This window comes from Benincasa hispida, chromosome 7 (assembly GCF_009727055.1).
Source record: "Benincasa hispida cultivar B227 chromosome 7, ASM972705v1, whole genome shotgun sequence".
In the NCBI taxonomy this organism is placed as follows: domain Eukaryota; kingdom Viridiplantae; phylum Streptophyta; class Magnoliopsida; order Cucurbitales; family Cucurbitaceae; genus Benincasa; species Benincasa hispida.
In genome coordinates this window covers 43,986,142-44,002,486 of record NC_052355.1, presented here as the reverse complement: position 1 = coordinate 44,002,486, position 16,345 = coordinate 43,986,142, and the positions used below count along the sequence as shown (strand labels likewise).

Here is a 16,345-nt window from a genome sequence, read left to right as displayed (position 1 = left end):
CTTTTTAAGGATCTTCTAAAGCATGTTGAGTATACTGTTGTATAATGAAGATTCGTGTATAGTTGAAATGTTTTATGCTTTGCATGAAAAACCTACTCCTGGACATTGGTACCAAAGGTATGGTAAGACACCTAATTACATGGAGATCCTTGCTACCAAAGGTATGGTAAGGTATGCATGATCCTAGTTAGTTTTATGTGCACGTAAGATCTATGTTATCAACGTTGATGAGATCGAGCAAAAGGGTTATCTCTCAACTAAGGTTATTAGGGATTGAGCAAAAGGGCTCTTCCACATGCTTAGGCAAATGAGTAGAGGCTCTTTGCAGAAAATGATGATGAGTTCCATTCCAGGGTTTTTATATGCCATGTTTTTACATTTCTAGCTTTAATTTTAAACCCTATAAATGGAATTGTAAATATTTTGTGAAAAGCATGATTATGCTATTCTTGTATGAAAACATGTTTATTAAAGTAGACATTTACTGGGCATTTTAAGTTCATTCTTTTAAATGTTTTCTCTTTCCAGATAGTGGTCAATGTCTCGAAGCCTAGAAGATTTATCAATTAGTCACTACTCAAGATTTTCAAGCATTTTGAAGTTTAAGTGGTTCACTTTGCTATGTTTAGACCTTGATTTTGTCTGTATATGTCATGGGGGAAGGGTAAAACTTGCATTAAGCTGTTGTTATATTAAACTTAAGTTTCCAGAATCTATTGATGTATGCTAGTTTGGTAACTGTTTAGCGATATATATATATAGAGAGAGAGATAAATGTAGTGGAAATGGCGATGAGACTATGATGAGTTGTTGAGATTAAAAACTGCTAAATAGGTTTAATAGGTGCTAAAGAGATAAGTTCACAAGAGTAGGTTGGACCGTAGTTGTCATAAGAGGGTTGACGATCGTTGTTTTCACATCCCTTCTTGGATTTAGAAGATAATCTGGGAGGGGGTGTGACAAATCCCCTTAAAAAATATCATACAACTTACTTTTACTCTACAACATGCTTGCCTTTATTCACTTTACAACGGACTTTTGCTTTACAAACAAGAGTTTAGCAAAAACCTAAGTATGTATTAGTAAATTAAGCTTTAGTTACTTAACAACTATCACTTGGTCCTTTCAGGATGACAACAACCATCCACACCAAATAACCCAATCCTCAGTATTCAAAACCACAGATAAGATGACTATATGCTCATAATATGCAAGGGAATCAAGATTTTTTTATTTTATTTTTTAGTTTGGCCCAAAATCATGCATACTTTTTCGGGAATCCTAAACAAAGTGAACAGAGAGTTATCTAAAACATACTATAAAAAGTCATAATCACAATACATACATCACAATCAACACATCATCAGATAAGCCAAAAAGTCCAAGCTAAAGTGCTCAAGGACTTGCCAGACATGTATATACAACCACCACCCCTAACCTAAAATGATACATTGTCCCCAATATATCTCTAATCTGAGCCCAATAAAAATTAAGACAAGGGAACAGAAAAGCTCCCCTATAGGCATTTTCATGCACGGTCTTTAAGACTTAATAAATTTCAACTAATATCTTTACAATTAATATTTTATGCAATCTCAACTATTTAATATAAATTATTACTATTGTCATGATTATCAATATTCTAAATAATTTATAATAATTTAATTATTTTTAGTAATTAATTATGTTTAGCAAAAGTTTAATATAAAAGTATTAATTTATTTTATTTTTATTGATTAAATAATACTATATTTATTTGACGACTACAATAATCGGTCTCTTGTATTTAGTAATTATTTAATTTTGGTTTCTAAATACAAAATTGGTAAATTGAACGCACATGTTTAACTTTCACATATTATATTAATTATCATGCAGATCCAAACATAAACATAATTATCCCAGATATTTAAAATTCAAACATTCAAATCCCAGATATTTAATATTTATACCCATAAAACAATGTCTTGTTTATGATCCAAATGGGCCCTTGAAGTTTGAGAGAAAAGAAACCTATGATTTTGAAAAACAAAATAATTATCAAACAAAATTTTCAAATTTTTAAAGACTAAACAAATATTTTAAAAAAATTTAGATTAAAATTGAATATATTCAAAAATTCAAACACAAGACACAACAATTTTATGGATTTTTTTGTTTGGGGGTCAAGTCTTGCTTTAGCATTCATATATTAAACTATTCTCAATCAAGAATGGAAGCTGAAGCAATATCAAGTTAAACCGGAAGCCGAAGAGTTGTGGTCCGTTGGTTAGGGAGACGAAGAGATGGGAGATGAAAAGAATCGGCCACCTTGGCTTTTTTCTATTTTTTCTTATTTTATTCAATATACAGATTGTTCCATTTATACAATTAGAGTCCCTATTTTGGGAATTAGAAATAAATCAACAACAAACTAGCTACACATGTGCTGTGACCTGATTGGTCCTTTTGTAACTAAATTATTCTTCTGTTGAATGGTAAGACTGTAATTATGATGACTTTCCTTGATGACTGGGATGCTGAGTAGCTTTTCCTTTGATGATGTGGCTGGCTGTGTTGGCATCCTTAACATCCCCCCTCAAACGAGAGGGTAGTTCGATTACACCAAGTTTGGATCGAAGGTTGAAGAACTGGGAGTGTGTTAGTGTCTTGGTAAGGCAGTCAGCTATTTAGTCAGAGGATGGTACATATCGAACATCAAGCTGACCACTGAGGACTTGGTCATGAACAAAGTGAATGTCGATTTCAATGTGCTTGGTCCGTGCATGAAACACCAGATTTATGGCTAGAGCACATGCGCTGAGGTTATCACACTAGAATACTGGAGCCAACTTTTGTTTGACACCAATTTCACACAGTAGTTGTTGTACCCATATGATTTTTGTAGAGGCATGAGCTAGTGCTCTGTATTCAGACTCCGTTCTGGACCGGGCTATAACGGATTATTTCTTTGAAGACCAAGAGATAAGATTACCACCAAGAAAGATGCAATATGCAGCAACGGATTTATGATCGTCTATATTAGTTGCCCAATCTGCATTGGAGAAGGCCGAAATGGACAGATCGGACCTCTGTTGAATGTAGAGGTCAAAGTATCGAGTGCCACTCACATACCTTAGTATTCTCTTCACTGCTTACTAGTGAACGTCCGTAGGTTGCTTTGAGTACTGACTTAGGTAATTAACCACATAAATGATGTCAGGTCTCGTTGTGGTTAGGTACTATAGGGCGCCAATAGTGCTCCGATAGATATAGGGATCGTCAAGGGGTGTGCCATCTGAGATGGATAGTTGCTTATTCAATACACTTGAAGAGGGTGCCGGTTTCAGGTCTCCAAGGTCAAGTCGATGTAGTAGGTCTTCAACATACTTTTCCTGATTTAGTAGAACACCATTGGCCACATTGTGAAGTTGGACTCCAAGGAAGTAGCTAAGTTGGTTGAGATCCTTTAGAGCAAACTTGGACTCTAAGGCTGTTACAACCTTATCGATTACCTGCTGATCGGTGCCTGTGATAATAACATCGTCAACATATACTAGTAATAGTATCAAGGTAGAAGTGCTTCGATATATGAATAGGGATGTATTAGACTTGGCATTTTGAAATCCGCAGCTGCATAGTGCTGTTTTCAGTGTGTTGTTCCATGCTCTTTGTGCTTATTTTAGGCCATATATGGCCTTGTGCAAGCGACAGACATGATTTGGTAGTTGAGGATGAACAAATCCTTGTGGTTGGCACATGTAAACTTCTTCATCGAGGACCCAATTGAGGAAAGCATTATTGAAATCTAACTGTCTCAGTTGTCACCCTTTGGATACAACAAGGCTAATGATAATCCGGATGGTTGATACCTATACCATTGGACTAAAGGTCTGAAAGAAGTCAATGGCTGGATTTTTATGGAAGCCTTTTGCTACGAGTCGTGCCTTGTAGCGTAGAATGGAGCCGTTGGGAGTTCTTTTGATTATGAATATCCATTTATTCCCTACAATGTTCATCGATGGGAACAGAGGAACTAAAGTCCAGGTCTGGTTTTTCATCAATGCTGTAAATTCTTCACTCATTGTTGTGTTCCATTGAGTGGTTTTTAGTGCATCAGTGACTCGTATAGGTTCGGTGAGGGACCGGTCTTTTTGGGTGTGTAAAGATAGGATTTTGGGTTTGAATATGCCTACTTTTCCTTGGGTAATCATAGGATGAGTGGGTACTGGTAAACAGTGTGGGACAGTATCGGGCGTGGAGGGGCAGTAGACGATGAAAGTAAACGATCGTTGGGTTGGGCAGTAGACGATGGTGAGGAGAAAGGTAAATGATCAGAGGATTGGGTGGTAGACGATGAAGGTAAATGATCGGTGGGTAATCGATCGATGGGTAAATGATCAGTGGGTAAGAAATCTGTGGGTACACGATTGGTAGGTGAACAATCGGTGGGTACACGATCGGTGGGTAAACGATCGGTAGGTAAATGGTCACTAGGTAAATAGTCGGTGGGTAAATGATTGGTGGGTTGGGTAGTAAACGATGGAGGTACACGATCGGTGGGTAAACGATCGTTGGGTAAACAGTCGGTGGGTAAATGTTTGGTGGGTTGAGCAGTAAACGATGGAGGTACACGATCGATGGGTAAACGATCAGAAGAGAGAGGTGGTAAGGCTGGGCTGTCTGTAGTGTTATTAGCTGGTGATGAGGCGTGGGTTAGTCTGATTATTGGTGAGGGTGAGGTTGTGGATGTAGAGGGCATAGAGTCACTGTGCGGTGTGTCTTGGCTGAGGGGCAGCCAGTGAACCAGATGGACTACAACTTCTTGTTTGGTTGTCCTGCAAGCTGAATTAGACAATTGACAAGGAAAGTTAGTTTCATAAAAACCAACATGTTGAGAGATGAACAAACTCCCACTTGAGCTGAGGCATTTATATCCTTTGTGATTCACAGCAGGGCCTAGGTAGATGCACATTTATGTGCGATAATTCAACTTGTGTGAATTGTACGGTCTTAAGCAGGGGAAGCATGCACACCCAAATATTTGAAGGTCCTCAAACTTGAGCTTCTGTTTGCACGTTATTTCCATTGGAGATTGTCCTTTTAGGATAGGAGTGGGAAGGCCATTAATCAGCAGTGTTGAGTATTAGAAAGCATCCCACTAGTGATGCAAGGGAAGATGTGCTTGGGTGAGTAGGGTTAGCCCTGTCTCCACTATGTGTCTATGCTTTCGCTCAGCCCTTCCATTTTGTGCTGATGTATATGGACAGGTATACCTAGAGGCAATGCCAAATTGATGACAAACTTTGTGTACTTTGAAAAATTCTCCACCATTATCCGACTGTAGGAACTTGATCAGGGTATTGAACTGCGTTTGTATCATGGTGAGAAAATGTTGACAGGCTGCAAGTGTGTCACTTTTTAACCTTAGAGAGTAGATCCATGTGTACCTACTGTGATCATCAATAAAGATAACATAATATTTGTAACCATCTATAGACAAGAGAAGGGTTGGATCCCACAAATCAGTATGTATTAGTTCAAAAGTTACAGATTCTCTCGAGTTAGAATTAGGGAATGCTAAAGAGTGCGATTTGCCATAGCTACAAGAATCACAAAATTGAAGCTCTTCGTTAGATGATAAAGGAAGATTACAGTCTTTGATAATAAAGTCTAGTGTTTTTTATGATGGATGACCAAGTCTTCTATGCCATGTAATCTTAGACACTCTATGCTTAGAGGATACGCTAAGAGCAGACAGATTTTTATTCTCGTGCACTAGCTGCAGTGGTACTCTGTTTTCTGCTGACTTCGAACTAACTTCAGCATCTTCTAATTGATATAGTCCATCTTTAAGCACTCCTTTCATTATTGTTTGTCCCATACCCTTGTCCTTAACAAGACAGTAATTCGTGTGAAATTCAATAAACACGTTATTGTCTTTTGTTAACTTAGATATACTTACCAGATTTTTTGTTATGGCAGACACACATAATCTATCATTCAGTTTCAAATTGCAGACATCACTAGATAGACAGACAGTTCCAATATGTGAGATTTCTAGAGTATTACCATTAGCCACAGTGACTGCTTCAGTACCTGAGTATTCAGTCGGGTTGCCAAGATTGTTAAAGTCTGAGGTGACATGATTGGAGGCATCACTGTCAGCATATCAATTCGCATCAGTCATATATTTTTGTCTTGTCAGAAAAGGGTTACTTCCATAGGCAGTGGCTAGGGCTTTTGGATGAGGTTGTATGTTCTTGGCCTGGTTGTTGTTGGGGAAGGGTTGTCCCTTGTCTTGAGGAGATTTGGAAACAAATTCTCTATTATACCTGTTGAAGTAGTAAAATGCTATGTGCCCAATCTTCCCACAGACCTGACATACAGGTTTGTTATTGTTCCTTCCCTTGCCTCGACCTCTACCATGGCCACCACTACCTCTATGTTCTCCCTCAGTGGATTGGTTGCTGTTGTTAGGCTTGTTACTTTGGTTGACATGTCTTGTGTTTGTCATAGTAATTGAAGCATTGTTGACTTGATTGAAGCCTATTATTGTCTTCTGGTTTGACTTATGTTCCAACCTTTTTTCATATAAGAGAAGCTCCGATTGCATATCTAGCCATGACATGTCAGCTCTCCCTTGGATTATAGCTACAATGGCATTATACTCTATCAAGTCCTAGTAGAACCTGCAAAACAAGAGCTCTTAGTGGCATTGGACTACCAACCTGTTCGAGATTATCAACATTCATTTTCATGGTTCGAAGGTAATCTTCTATTTTCAAATTACCTTTTCTGGTTGTTTGAAACACATGTCTCATATAGTCTTCTTCAGCCCTGGATTGAACACCAAACAGTTGTTGGATGCTGGTCCACAGATCCCTTGCACATTCACATCCCATCACTTGAACGATGACCTCTGGTGTCATGGAGTTATACAACCAGTCGAGGAGAAGTTGATCTACAACCATCCACGCTTCATATTGAGGATTTAACTCATGTGTTGTCGATGAGCTGGAAGCTCCACTACCAGAACTTTCTTCTGCGCTGAGCGAAGCAGCTCCTGCTCCAGTCGATCCAGTCGGCACACTCTCACCAACTGCAGATTGCAAGAACATTAGGGGACATACCTTTTATCCGATCAGGTGCCCTTCGAGTCGGTAGCTGTGAAGGATTATAAGAGCCAAGTTTTTCCATAGAAGGAAGTTGCTGCGATCGAGTTTGATGGAAGTTATCTGATTAAGAAATTGGTTTAGGGGTGTGCTGCTGAAGGTGGCTGTGCCGAGGGTGGTTCCCAGATTTCCTTGACCGACGTTGGCCAGTGTCGCTCTGATACCAAGTCAAGAACGGAATCTGAAGCAATATCAAGTTAAATCGGAAGCTGAAGAGTTGTGGTCCGTTGGTTAGGGAGACGAAGAGACGGGAGATGAAAAAAATCGACCACCTTGACTTTTTTCTATTTTTTCCTTATTTTATTCAATATACAGATTGTTCCATTTATACAATTAGAGTCACTATTTTGGGAATTAGGAATAAATCAACAACAAACTAGCTACACATGTGCTGTGACCTGATTGGTCCTTTTGTAACTAAACTATTCTTCTGTTGAATGGTAAGACTATAATTATGATGACTTTCCTTGAAGACTGGGATGCTGAGTAGCTTTTCCTTTGATGACATGGTTGGCTGTGTTGGCATCCTTAACATACTCAACATAATCACATTAAAAAAAAAAAAAAAAAAATACTATACCCTTGGGACAGAAGGACTTAGAGGGTTGTTTGATTTAAGATTTTATGGATGTCTAGGAATAAAAGATGTCTGAGAATAAAATATTTGAGAATCAAAGATATTTGTGTTTGGTTATGTATATGAATGAGAATAGGATGTCTGGAAACGTGTTATATTTTTTTATGCAATTGTAAAGTATAAATTAACAACAATTAATTTCAATTGTTAATTTATTTTTATTACATTAAGTTATTAAATGAATTTGAAGTTGTTAAAATTTAATTAAATTTACCAACTTATCCTCCAGTTTAATATATTTATTATAAATTAATTTCTTTATATTGCACATTTATATTAAAAAAATATTGATAATTACTTTAAATATTTATTTTTTCCTGTAATTTTGTTATTGAAGAGTTAATTAAATAATTGTTTAATGTCAATTATATGTCTTATATATATACAAAAGAAGTTGATATAAACTAACTGATTTTAAATTATCAAACAATGTTTTTAATTTTAAAAAAAGTAACTACGATTATAGATTAAAACTAGAGGTGCAAGTGTACAAGATTGTTTAATTAAAAAAATCAATTTATTTTATTATTAATTAATTAATTAATATTTTTAAAGACTAATTAATAATTTCAATAAATAATTTATGATAGATTACCAATAAAAAGGGATTTGAGCAAATATAACTATGATTATTCATTTTTTTAAAAAAAGATTATGGTTTTTATATTAATTCATAATAATTGAACAAATTATTATATTAGCATTGTTATTAATTAAATTAATTATATATGTTAATTATACATTTAATTTAAATATATTTATAAAAAATAAATAAATCAACCAATATCAACAAAGAAGAAAAACAAATAAAATGAAAAGATAAAAAGTAAAAGAAAAAGAAAAAGAAAAAAGTCATTGGAAATGAAAAAAATCCATCTATTTAGGTGGCTATGAAAAACTCAATGAATGAGAATATGAAATGTCTTGTAATAAGATATTTTCATTTCCAAGATTAAAAACTTATTTCAAAGTCTAAACATGCTGATAGAATATCATTTTCCATTTCCAACTCTTATTCCCATGAACTAAACAAGACCAAGAGAGAAAAACAAAAGGGTTTTCTACACATGAAATCCTAATAAGGGACATATATTTTATTAATATTCAAGTTTTTCCTTATTTACAAGAATATCTAACTTTCTTACAAAATTACAATAAAATTAGGGTCAAATTACTATTTAGTCACCAAAATAAATTAATTATAGATTTTTTAAAATAGGAAAGAGAAAAAGAGTTTTAAATGAGGCACGTTTTTTAAGAAAAAATATATTAAATCAGAATATTTTTCAAATACCCACACACATTTCCATATTCTTCGATTTCTCTTCCAAAACCCTCATATATCCGGATATATATACATATATATATGCTTTGATGTACATATTCAATATATACGGTGATATATGCACTTTTTCTCTGTTTTTTTTTTAAAAAAACTTTTATAGGAAATTTGATATATATTGTGATATATATATTTGTTTATTTGATATAAATTAGAGTTTATTATTATTATTATTTAGACTTCATGTATTACGATATATACACATTTTGATTTGTTGAGATTTTTTACTACCTAAACGGTATATATGATATATATACTATGATGTAAATCAAATTTATGATATATGCTGTGATTTATGTCGAACATTAAGCCAATATGTGGTTTATATATCGTGATAAATTTCATATATTGGTTTATATTATGATTTATGTCAAGTATTGAGTCAAAATCTAATTTGTATACTGTGGTATGTTTCATATATTGCTTAGGATATTTTCAAATACCTAACAAAGTATTCTAGGTATATTTAAAATAATCATGAATCTACTAGATAAACCAATAAGATACATGAAACCAACGTAAATAAAAAAATAAAATTTCATTAAATATATTTTCTCTCTCCAATTAAACAAAAGAAATAAAATCTTAACAAGTAAATACATTTTCTCTCTCCTACATTAAGAGTTCTTTGTAAATTCTAATGCCACATTCTCTCTCCACCCGCTCACCTCACTCAAAAGTGTTTTAGCCTAAAAATCCATTAAGTCTTAAATATGAAAATATAAAAAGTTTGGACATTTATAAAAATAAGTTTTGATTAGGAATTGAATCATAATAATAAAATAAAATAAAATAAAAAAAAGAAGGGGATTTAGACACTTGGTATTATTATTTTATGCAAATTTCTCTTCATTGACTCAAAAGGAAAATTTCAAGCTTGCTATCTTTCTTTATTTAACAAAGGAATGGCACAAGTTTTCCATCTATGTATGGTTAAGGGTACAGTGGGGACAAAGCAATTTTAAAGGTTTGAGGGACACAATTTCACCCTTATAAATGATGGGAACTAAAAAGGGAAATGGGTGGGTGTATTTCATTATGTGACTTGTGGACAAGCATGTGATGCTTTTATTACATAAATGGGACCCCAACCAAGCCCCACCAATTTCCACTTCTTCTTAACTTCTCATCTCTTTCTTCTTTTATCATCCCTTTCCATTTCTTACCATCTCTGTTATTTTTCCTTTCATTAACTCCCAATATACCTTTTACAAAAGCATTCAATCATCATCTGTAACTATAAGAGATTCAGATCAAATATGTCATCAACTCGCTCATGAGTAAGGAGAAATTGAACTATAAAGTAAACCGATGAATGCTTAAAAGAATTTTTAAATACTTAGGGACTATTTGAGAAGTTGGAATGTAATCAAGATTACTAAGAATCAAATGAATATTGGAATGCATGAGAAATCGAGGGTGAATTGAAAATGGGATTGTGAAATGTGAAAACGGTAGGAAAGAGGGTTTGAGTTAAAAATTGTCGAAACGAAATGAGTTTAATGTTATAAATCGGACCCAAAACAGTCAATCTAAACATGGATTTTGGATTCCAAACTCATTCCATTACAAACCTCCAAACAACTCTTTAGAAAATGATTCCAAACCAACTTGAAGTTGTATAGGAATGAGATACTTACCTATGTTGGAGGGAACTGTCTGATTGGGTGTTCAATAGGCAACATTAACAACTTCATTACATATAGAAATCAATATGTTCACTTTCATTTTCATATGGAACTTCTAACCACAACATTTAGCTCAACAAAACAAACTGAAACCAACCTTAAAAACAAAAACAGTTATATGGGTATTTGGCGACTTTTGCAAATCGATGGCCTTCAAATCACATATGAGTTGAATCTCACTATTAACTCGATCTTCCTTGGATCATCCATTTAACAAGTTTGATATGTGGCTTCAATTATAGTTTGTTAGAACAGATGCGACAAAGAGTTGATGTGCCATAGAAGAACCAGGCCTTGAAAGTAATTACGTTACTACCTCGTTGCTAATCGCTATGCCGATTGCTCCTAAAGTTAACACAGCCTCCAATTTCAGGCGTGCACTAGTCGAAAAATGGACTAGAATCAGAAGAAAAGTCATTCAGAACGGATGAGAAGAATATCAACTAAAACAAAATGCATACAAATGTGTTTTTCTAAAAATCATCTCTCTCTCAGATCTGATGAACACGTCAAGAAGAAGAAGAACTGAAATGGCTAGGGTTTGGAGAAGAGAAAATATTTATTAACAAACGTTCATAAACTGGTCAAATATAAACAGATAAAATAAAACTTTTAATTTTTAATAAATCGGGTTAAAAATTAAACAGATAAGTAATAAGAATTTAGTTATTTTTCGCGCAAGCAACAGAGTTACCCAAACCTAGGCCCACCCACCCAACCAGACAAACGACAGTGCATGTATGTAAGAATCGAGATGGCTAGGGTTTGGAGAAGAGAAAACATTTATAAACAAACGTTCATAAACAGATAAAATAAAACGTTTAATTTTTAATAAATCGGGTTAAAAAATTAAACCTAAACCCACCCACCCAAACTAACAGCAACAACGACAATAGCACACACATGTGGTGAAAGAGTATAACTTCTATCACCAACTCACTTTGGACTCATATCTAGCATGCTTGGTATTTTTACCTTTTAGGATTGCTAAATTTTTCAATGTGGGACAAAACTCTCCTACTCCCTTAACTTTTTCTATGGACCTAAACCCAAAAGTCATTTCTAACATAGTTCATTCGAGTCATTTCAACTCGATCTCTCCACCACGGATGTAGATAATGAGTATCCTCTTTCACTTAGGATATACTTGAAATATATTTTCAAGTATTTAATTTAAAAAATAAGTTATTTTAGAAGAAATTGAAGCCAACTACTCAAAATAATTTTTCAAGTGTATTTTAAACAATTTTTATTAAAAGTATTTAACTAAAAATGAGTTTTTTTTTAAGAACACTTTTTTTCTTAAGTTAATCCAAACAAATCTTTAAGAAACAGATAAGAATTTGATGGAGATGATCCATTGACCCCATTTGAGTACATACATAAAACAGACTATAGAGGAAAAAGGGATTCCCTTGCATGCCTGTTGAATCAAGTGAGTCAGATAACCAAGTCTGGCTAGAGAAGAATGCATTTCCTCTCTCTGTCTTTGAAACAAAAATTTCCGAGACCCACCAAACAGCTTGACCCAAAAAGGAAAACTTTGCAAGCTTCAAGTAAGAACAAGAGAGATAGCTTTGGTCACACTATAATTAAGATGGAAAGGATCACGATCATTAGTAGGTAATGTAAATTCATTTACCTGTATTCCATTTACAAAAGAATGCAAAGGTTGATTTGATACAATACGCTTCTTTCGGGTATCTATCGTACATACAATAACCATTACAACCTAATTCCTCTTGATGTAAATTCTTCTGTTCTCTTTTCCTGTTAACTGTATATGAAGTGAACAAGTGGACAAAATGGTATTGATGTAAAGTATGGCTTTTGAAGTGGGAATTATAAAACGAGCAGATAGAAACTGCTAGAGAAGTTATATTATCATGCTGCTTTCTGATCTCTTTTTCTCTTAAGTTGAAGAAACTATGTTATTTGTTCTTCCTTTAACCGTAAAAGTCCAGCAGGCTGTTGACGAGAGTTTCCAGGATCAATGTTGTTACTTGAATTTTTTTTCTCAGTAATTATATTGTGTGATTTCATCTGAGTAATGGTACTATTGACTGAACTATGGCTGCTGATTTTACCAGCTGGAACATCATGATTGTGTTTACCTTCGTACGTCGTTATGACAGCTTTCGGGTCCATTGAAGCTCTCTCTACATGTTTACGAACATTGCATCCTGGAGTCGTGCATTTATAATAGCTCCTGCAATGAAGATCACTTGATAAAATTAGAAAAACAATCCCCAAGAGAGTCAACATTCATTAGCCATCAGCCATCAGCCATCAGCCATCAGCCAAATCACTCTTTGACATTTCAAATTACAACCAAGGAAAATGTTAATAATTGGAATGCCTCGAATATGATATCTGAAGCTTCGAACAACCAAGTACAAGGTCTCATTAGTAGTATTCATATTTGTCATATTTACATTGTTTACAATTTTGACCTTAACATTTAGAGAAGCGTGTTATATAAAGTATCTAACTCTAGAGGTGCCTTTGTAATCTGAATTATTCTTTCTAATAATAAACTGTTCTGCCTTTGTCCGTGGACATAGCTAACATCTTGTTAATGAACCACGTAAATCTATGTGTAGATTCTCTACTATTTACATTTTTCTACTTATCTTTATTTGTCGATTTCATAACATTAATTTTGAAGTGTTTGAATTTCTAAGATCACTCTGTTTGTCAATACAAAGCACACTTGACTGACCTGGGGTAAGGGTTGCCTTTAACAATTTTCTGACCATACTTACGCCACCTGTAGCCATCATCCAATAGATCGACTTCACTTGTAGTCTGCACAATGATTCTGGATTCTGTGAGAGTTCTATGAGATGATACTGGCTCAGAAATTCTAACCTCAGTATTCCTGCATAATAGAGGTAGAACGTTACGCGTATCAATCAAGACACAACAAACGGCTATATGCTTGTGAGTTGAACAGGTACATTCTTCTACATAAAAATGCTTACTGTCTCTTGGCGTTGGGTTTGTCTTCATCTTTTCGATTCATTCCAGTTTGGATCTCACTCCTTCCCTCACCATCACTAGCACCCGACAACTGTTCATTTGTAACATGGCTCGATTCTTGATCCTTCTTTGCAATGGAAGAGACAGATGTCTCAGGATTTCCGTGAATACTTGAATATCCGTTAGAATTTCCAACATCCTTTGCACGCTTATTCAGTTGAGGTCGTTTGTGGTTGTGCTCGCCCTTGTAGATAATTTCAGTGACTTGTCCTTCCAGAGATCGCTCAACCTTTTTCTTGACAGGACAATTCGGGTGCGTACACTTATAGTAGCTTCGAGGAAATTCACTGCCCTTCACTTGTTTCTGTCCATATTTTCTCCAATTGTAGCCATCATCGGCAGGCCTATCAACATTACATGAAGAAGACTGCAATCTCGGCTCTGATTGAGAGTTATCCAATGGCTCCTTGGACACAACTGCAAAGTTCTGGAATGGAGGTTGCATTGTCTGATCTTTAGTCTTCTCACCCAGAAAGGATGTCAAAACATGTGAGGAGGATGCAGACGGTGCTACTGATGAAGAAAAAGATGCTGCTTGCATTTGATTATGAGAATAGGCTTCTGCAGCCTGCATAGTAACCTGAGCCAAAGCCTGCTGATGCGTCATTCCGAAAGGTCCCTATAACAAGCCGAACGGAAAAAAAAAAAAAAAAAAAAGTGAGAGCCAAAACCACTTACTAAGTCTTGTATATTAAAGAACAACATTGTCATTGACATCATTATATGAAAAAAGTTATTCATTAACCAAAGACCATTGTTATCATGTCTATGTAAAATAAGTAATGTTGATGATATAAACATGAAAGAAAATTTTCAGCCTGAAAAGAAGGTGGTCAGATTTCTTTATGGGGTAACAAAAGGAAGACGTGAAAGCTTAGCTAACAAACTTAACTAATCATTGATTAGTCTACAAAGATAAACATCCATTTGCAGACTGTGGTTCCACGCATTGCCATTTTAATTCATTTTAAGATCAAAGCTCATCTTTATTTCTTCTATAATAATTCAAACCAGGAAATTTTATAGTTCAAAACTGCAAAGGAAGAGGCAACCATCTAACATCATAACGAAGATTCAATTCGCCTGAGCATAGCGAAATATATAAAGGCATTGATTACCATTCCAAAGGTCAAACCGTCTTCATTAATACAACCATTTTGCTTCTTATACTATGAATCAGCATGAAAGAAAAACATATGCCATAGAAACCGACACCCATTTGAGAAAAATGAAGAGAAATGAAATTACATGCTTAAAATGAAGAAACATTTAATAATCAATTGTTCCCAAAAAGCCATTAAAGAACACTAAAGAAAACATGATCCGGATTTCTCTCATAATTGTCAAAAACTATTACAACTAGTCTGTCATAATACGTACACTACACTCAATTCAACGGAAAATTTTCTATTGCAAAATTATGACAAAAATGAGAGGAAAAAAAAATCTGCAGTCGAACTTTAAGACAATCATTTTGCAAAGTGGATTTTAGGCAATTACTTGACCAGGAGAAAAAAGCCCCGGAGAATCAAGCAGACCGGAAGAAGCCTTAAACTCAGACGCCGACGAAGAAACGGAAGCCACCGGCGACGCCATAGCTCCGGCGAGGAGCTGAGAGAAAGACTTGCAGTCGTCGGAATCAGAGAAGAAGCTCGAGACGAGAGTCATCGGTCCTGGGCTAAACCCAAATCCCAAACCCGGCCCACCGCTGAAGAGGGACTCCATAGAAGTCCGTGGCGGCAGATTAATAGTGGGTCTCAACGGAAAAGGCTTAGATTTGGACGGCGGCTGTGGCGGCGGCTGTTCATCATCGTCACCCATAAATCCAAAATTTCCAAGAAAGTAATCAACAGGCGTTTCTGGAATATACCAAAAGTTTCGGTAGCTGGGTTTTGATATTGGGATCTGAAATTGAGGTGAAACAACAAAAAGTCCACGCCGCAACGCGCGAAAAAGAGAAGGGAGTAATTAAATTAATCCAAAGAGAAAATTTTGTAATTCCCCTTTTTGTTTCCATGTTCTATAATCTCTGAGCTTATAGCTCTGATCAAACAAGACATGTAGGCCTCCACCACTAAGGCCATAAATATGACAAAATTAACCTCCAAGATCTTTTTTTTTTGGGAAGTTCTTCTTGTTCAAACCGAGCTCTATCAATCCTTGTTAAAACTTCAAATTCTATTGTTTGGTTTTGGGTCAAAAGAGTTGTTTGTTTATATAAAATTTTGATTAATAACCGTGAAAGAATGGTAGTGAAAAAATGCTTCACTCAATACCAATGGAATTACAATTAGACCACTTATCCCTTAAAGTTGGACATAGCTCAACTACTGACATTGTTCCATTCTTACGAATAAAATTAAACATGAGTTTTAATTATCCACATCTAATTTCCTCCAAAATTACACCATGAGGAGACTCATTAAAATTATTTGTATGAATTGCATTAACAAGAACTTGGAAATCACACTCAATCTAAAAG

At 35.0% G+C, this 16,345-nt stretch overlaps 1 protein-coding gene across 1 annotated transcript; it reads right to left on the bottom strand.

Moving 5' to 3' along the window:
* Nucleotides 1-12,122: 12,122 nt before the first annotated feature.
* On the bottom strand, nucleotides 12,123-15,884 carry LOC120082115 (probable WRKY transcription factor 4). The gene is made up of 6 exons (XM_039037349.1): nucleotides 15,364-15,884; nucleotides 13,806-14,482; nucleotides 13,544-13,702; nucleotides 12,936-13,030; nucleotides 12,464-12,598; nucleotides 12,123-12,371 (listed from the first exon to the last, which is right to left on the bottom strand). Exons 1-6 carry the CDS (start codon nucleotides 15,682-15,684, stop codon nucleotides 12,280-12,282), a joined length of 1,479 nt encoding a protein of 492 aa, XP_038893277.1. The 5' UTR covers nucleotides 15,685-15,884; the 3' UTR covers nucleotides 12,123-12,279.
* Nucleotides 15,885-16,345: the final 461 nt, after the last annotated feature.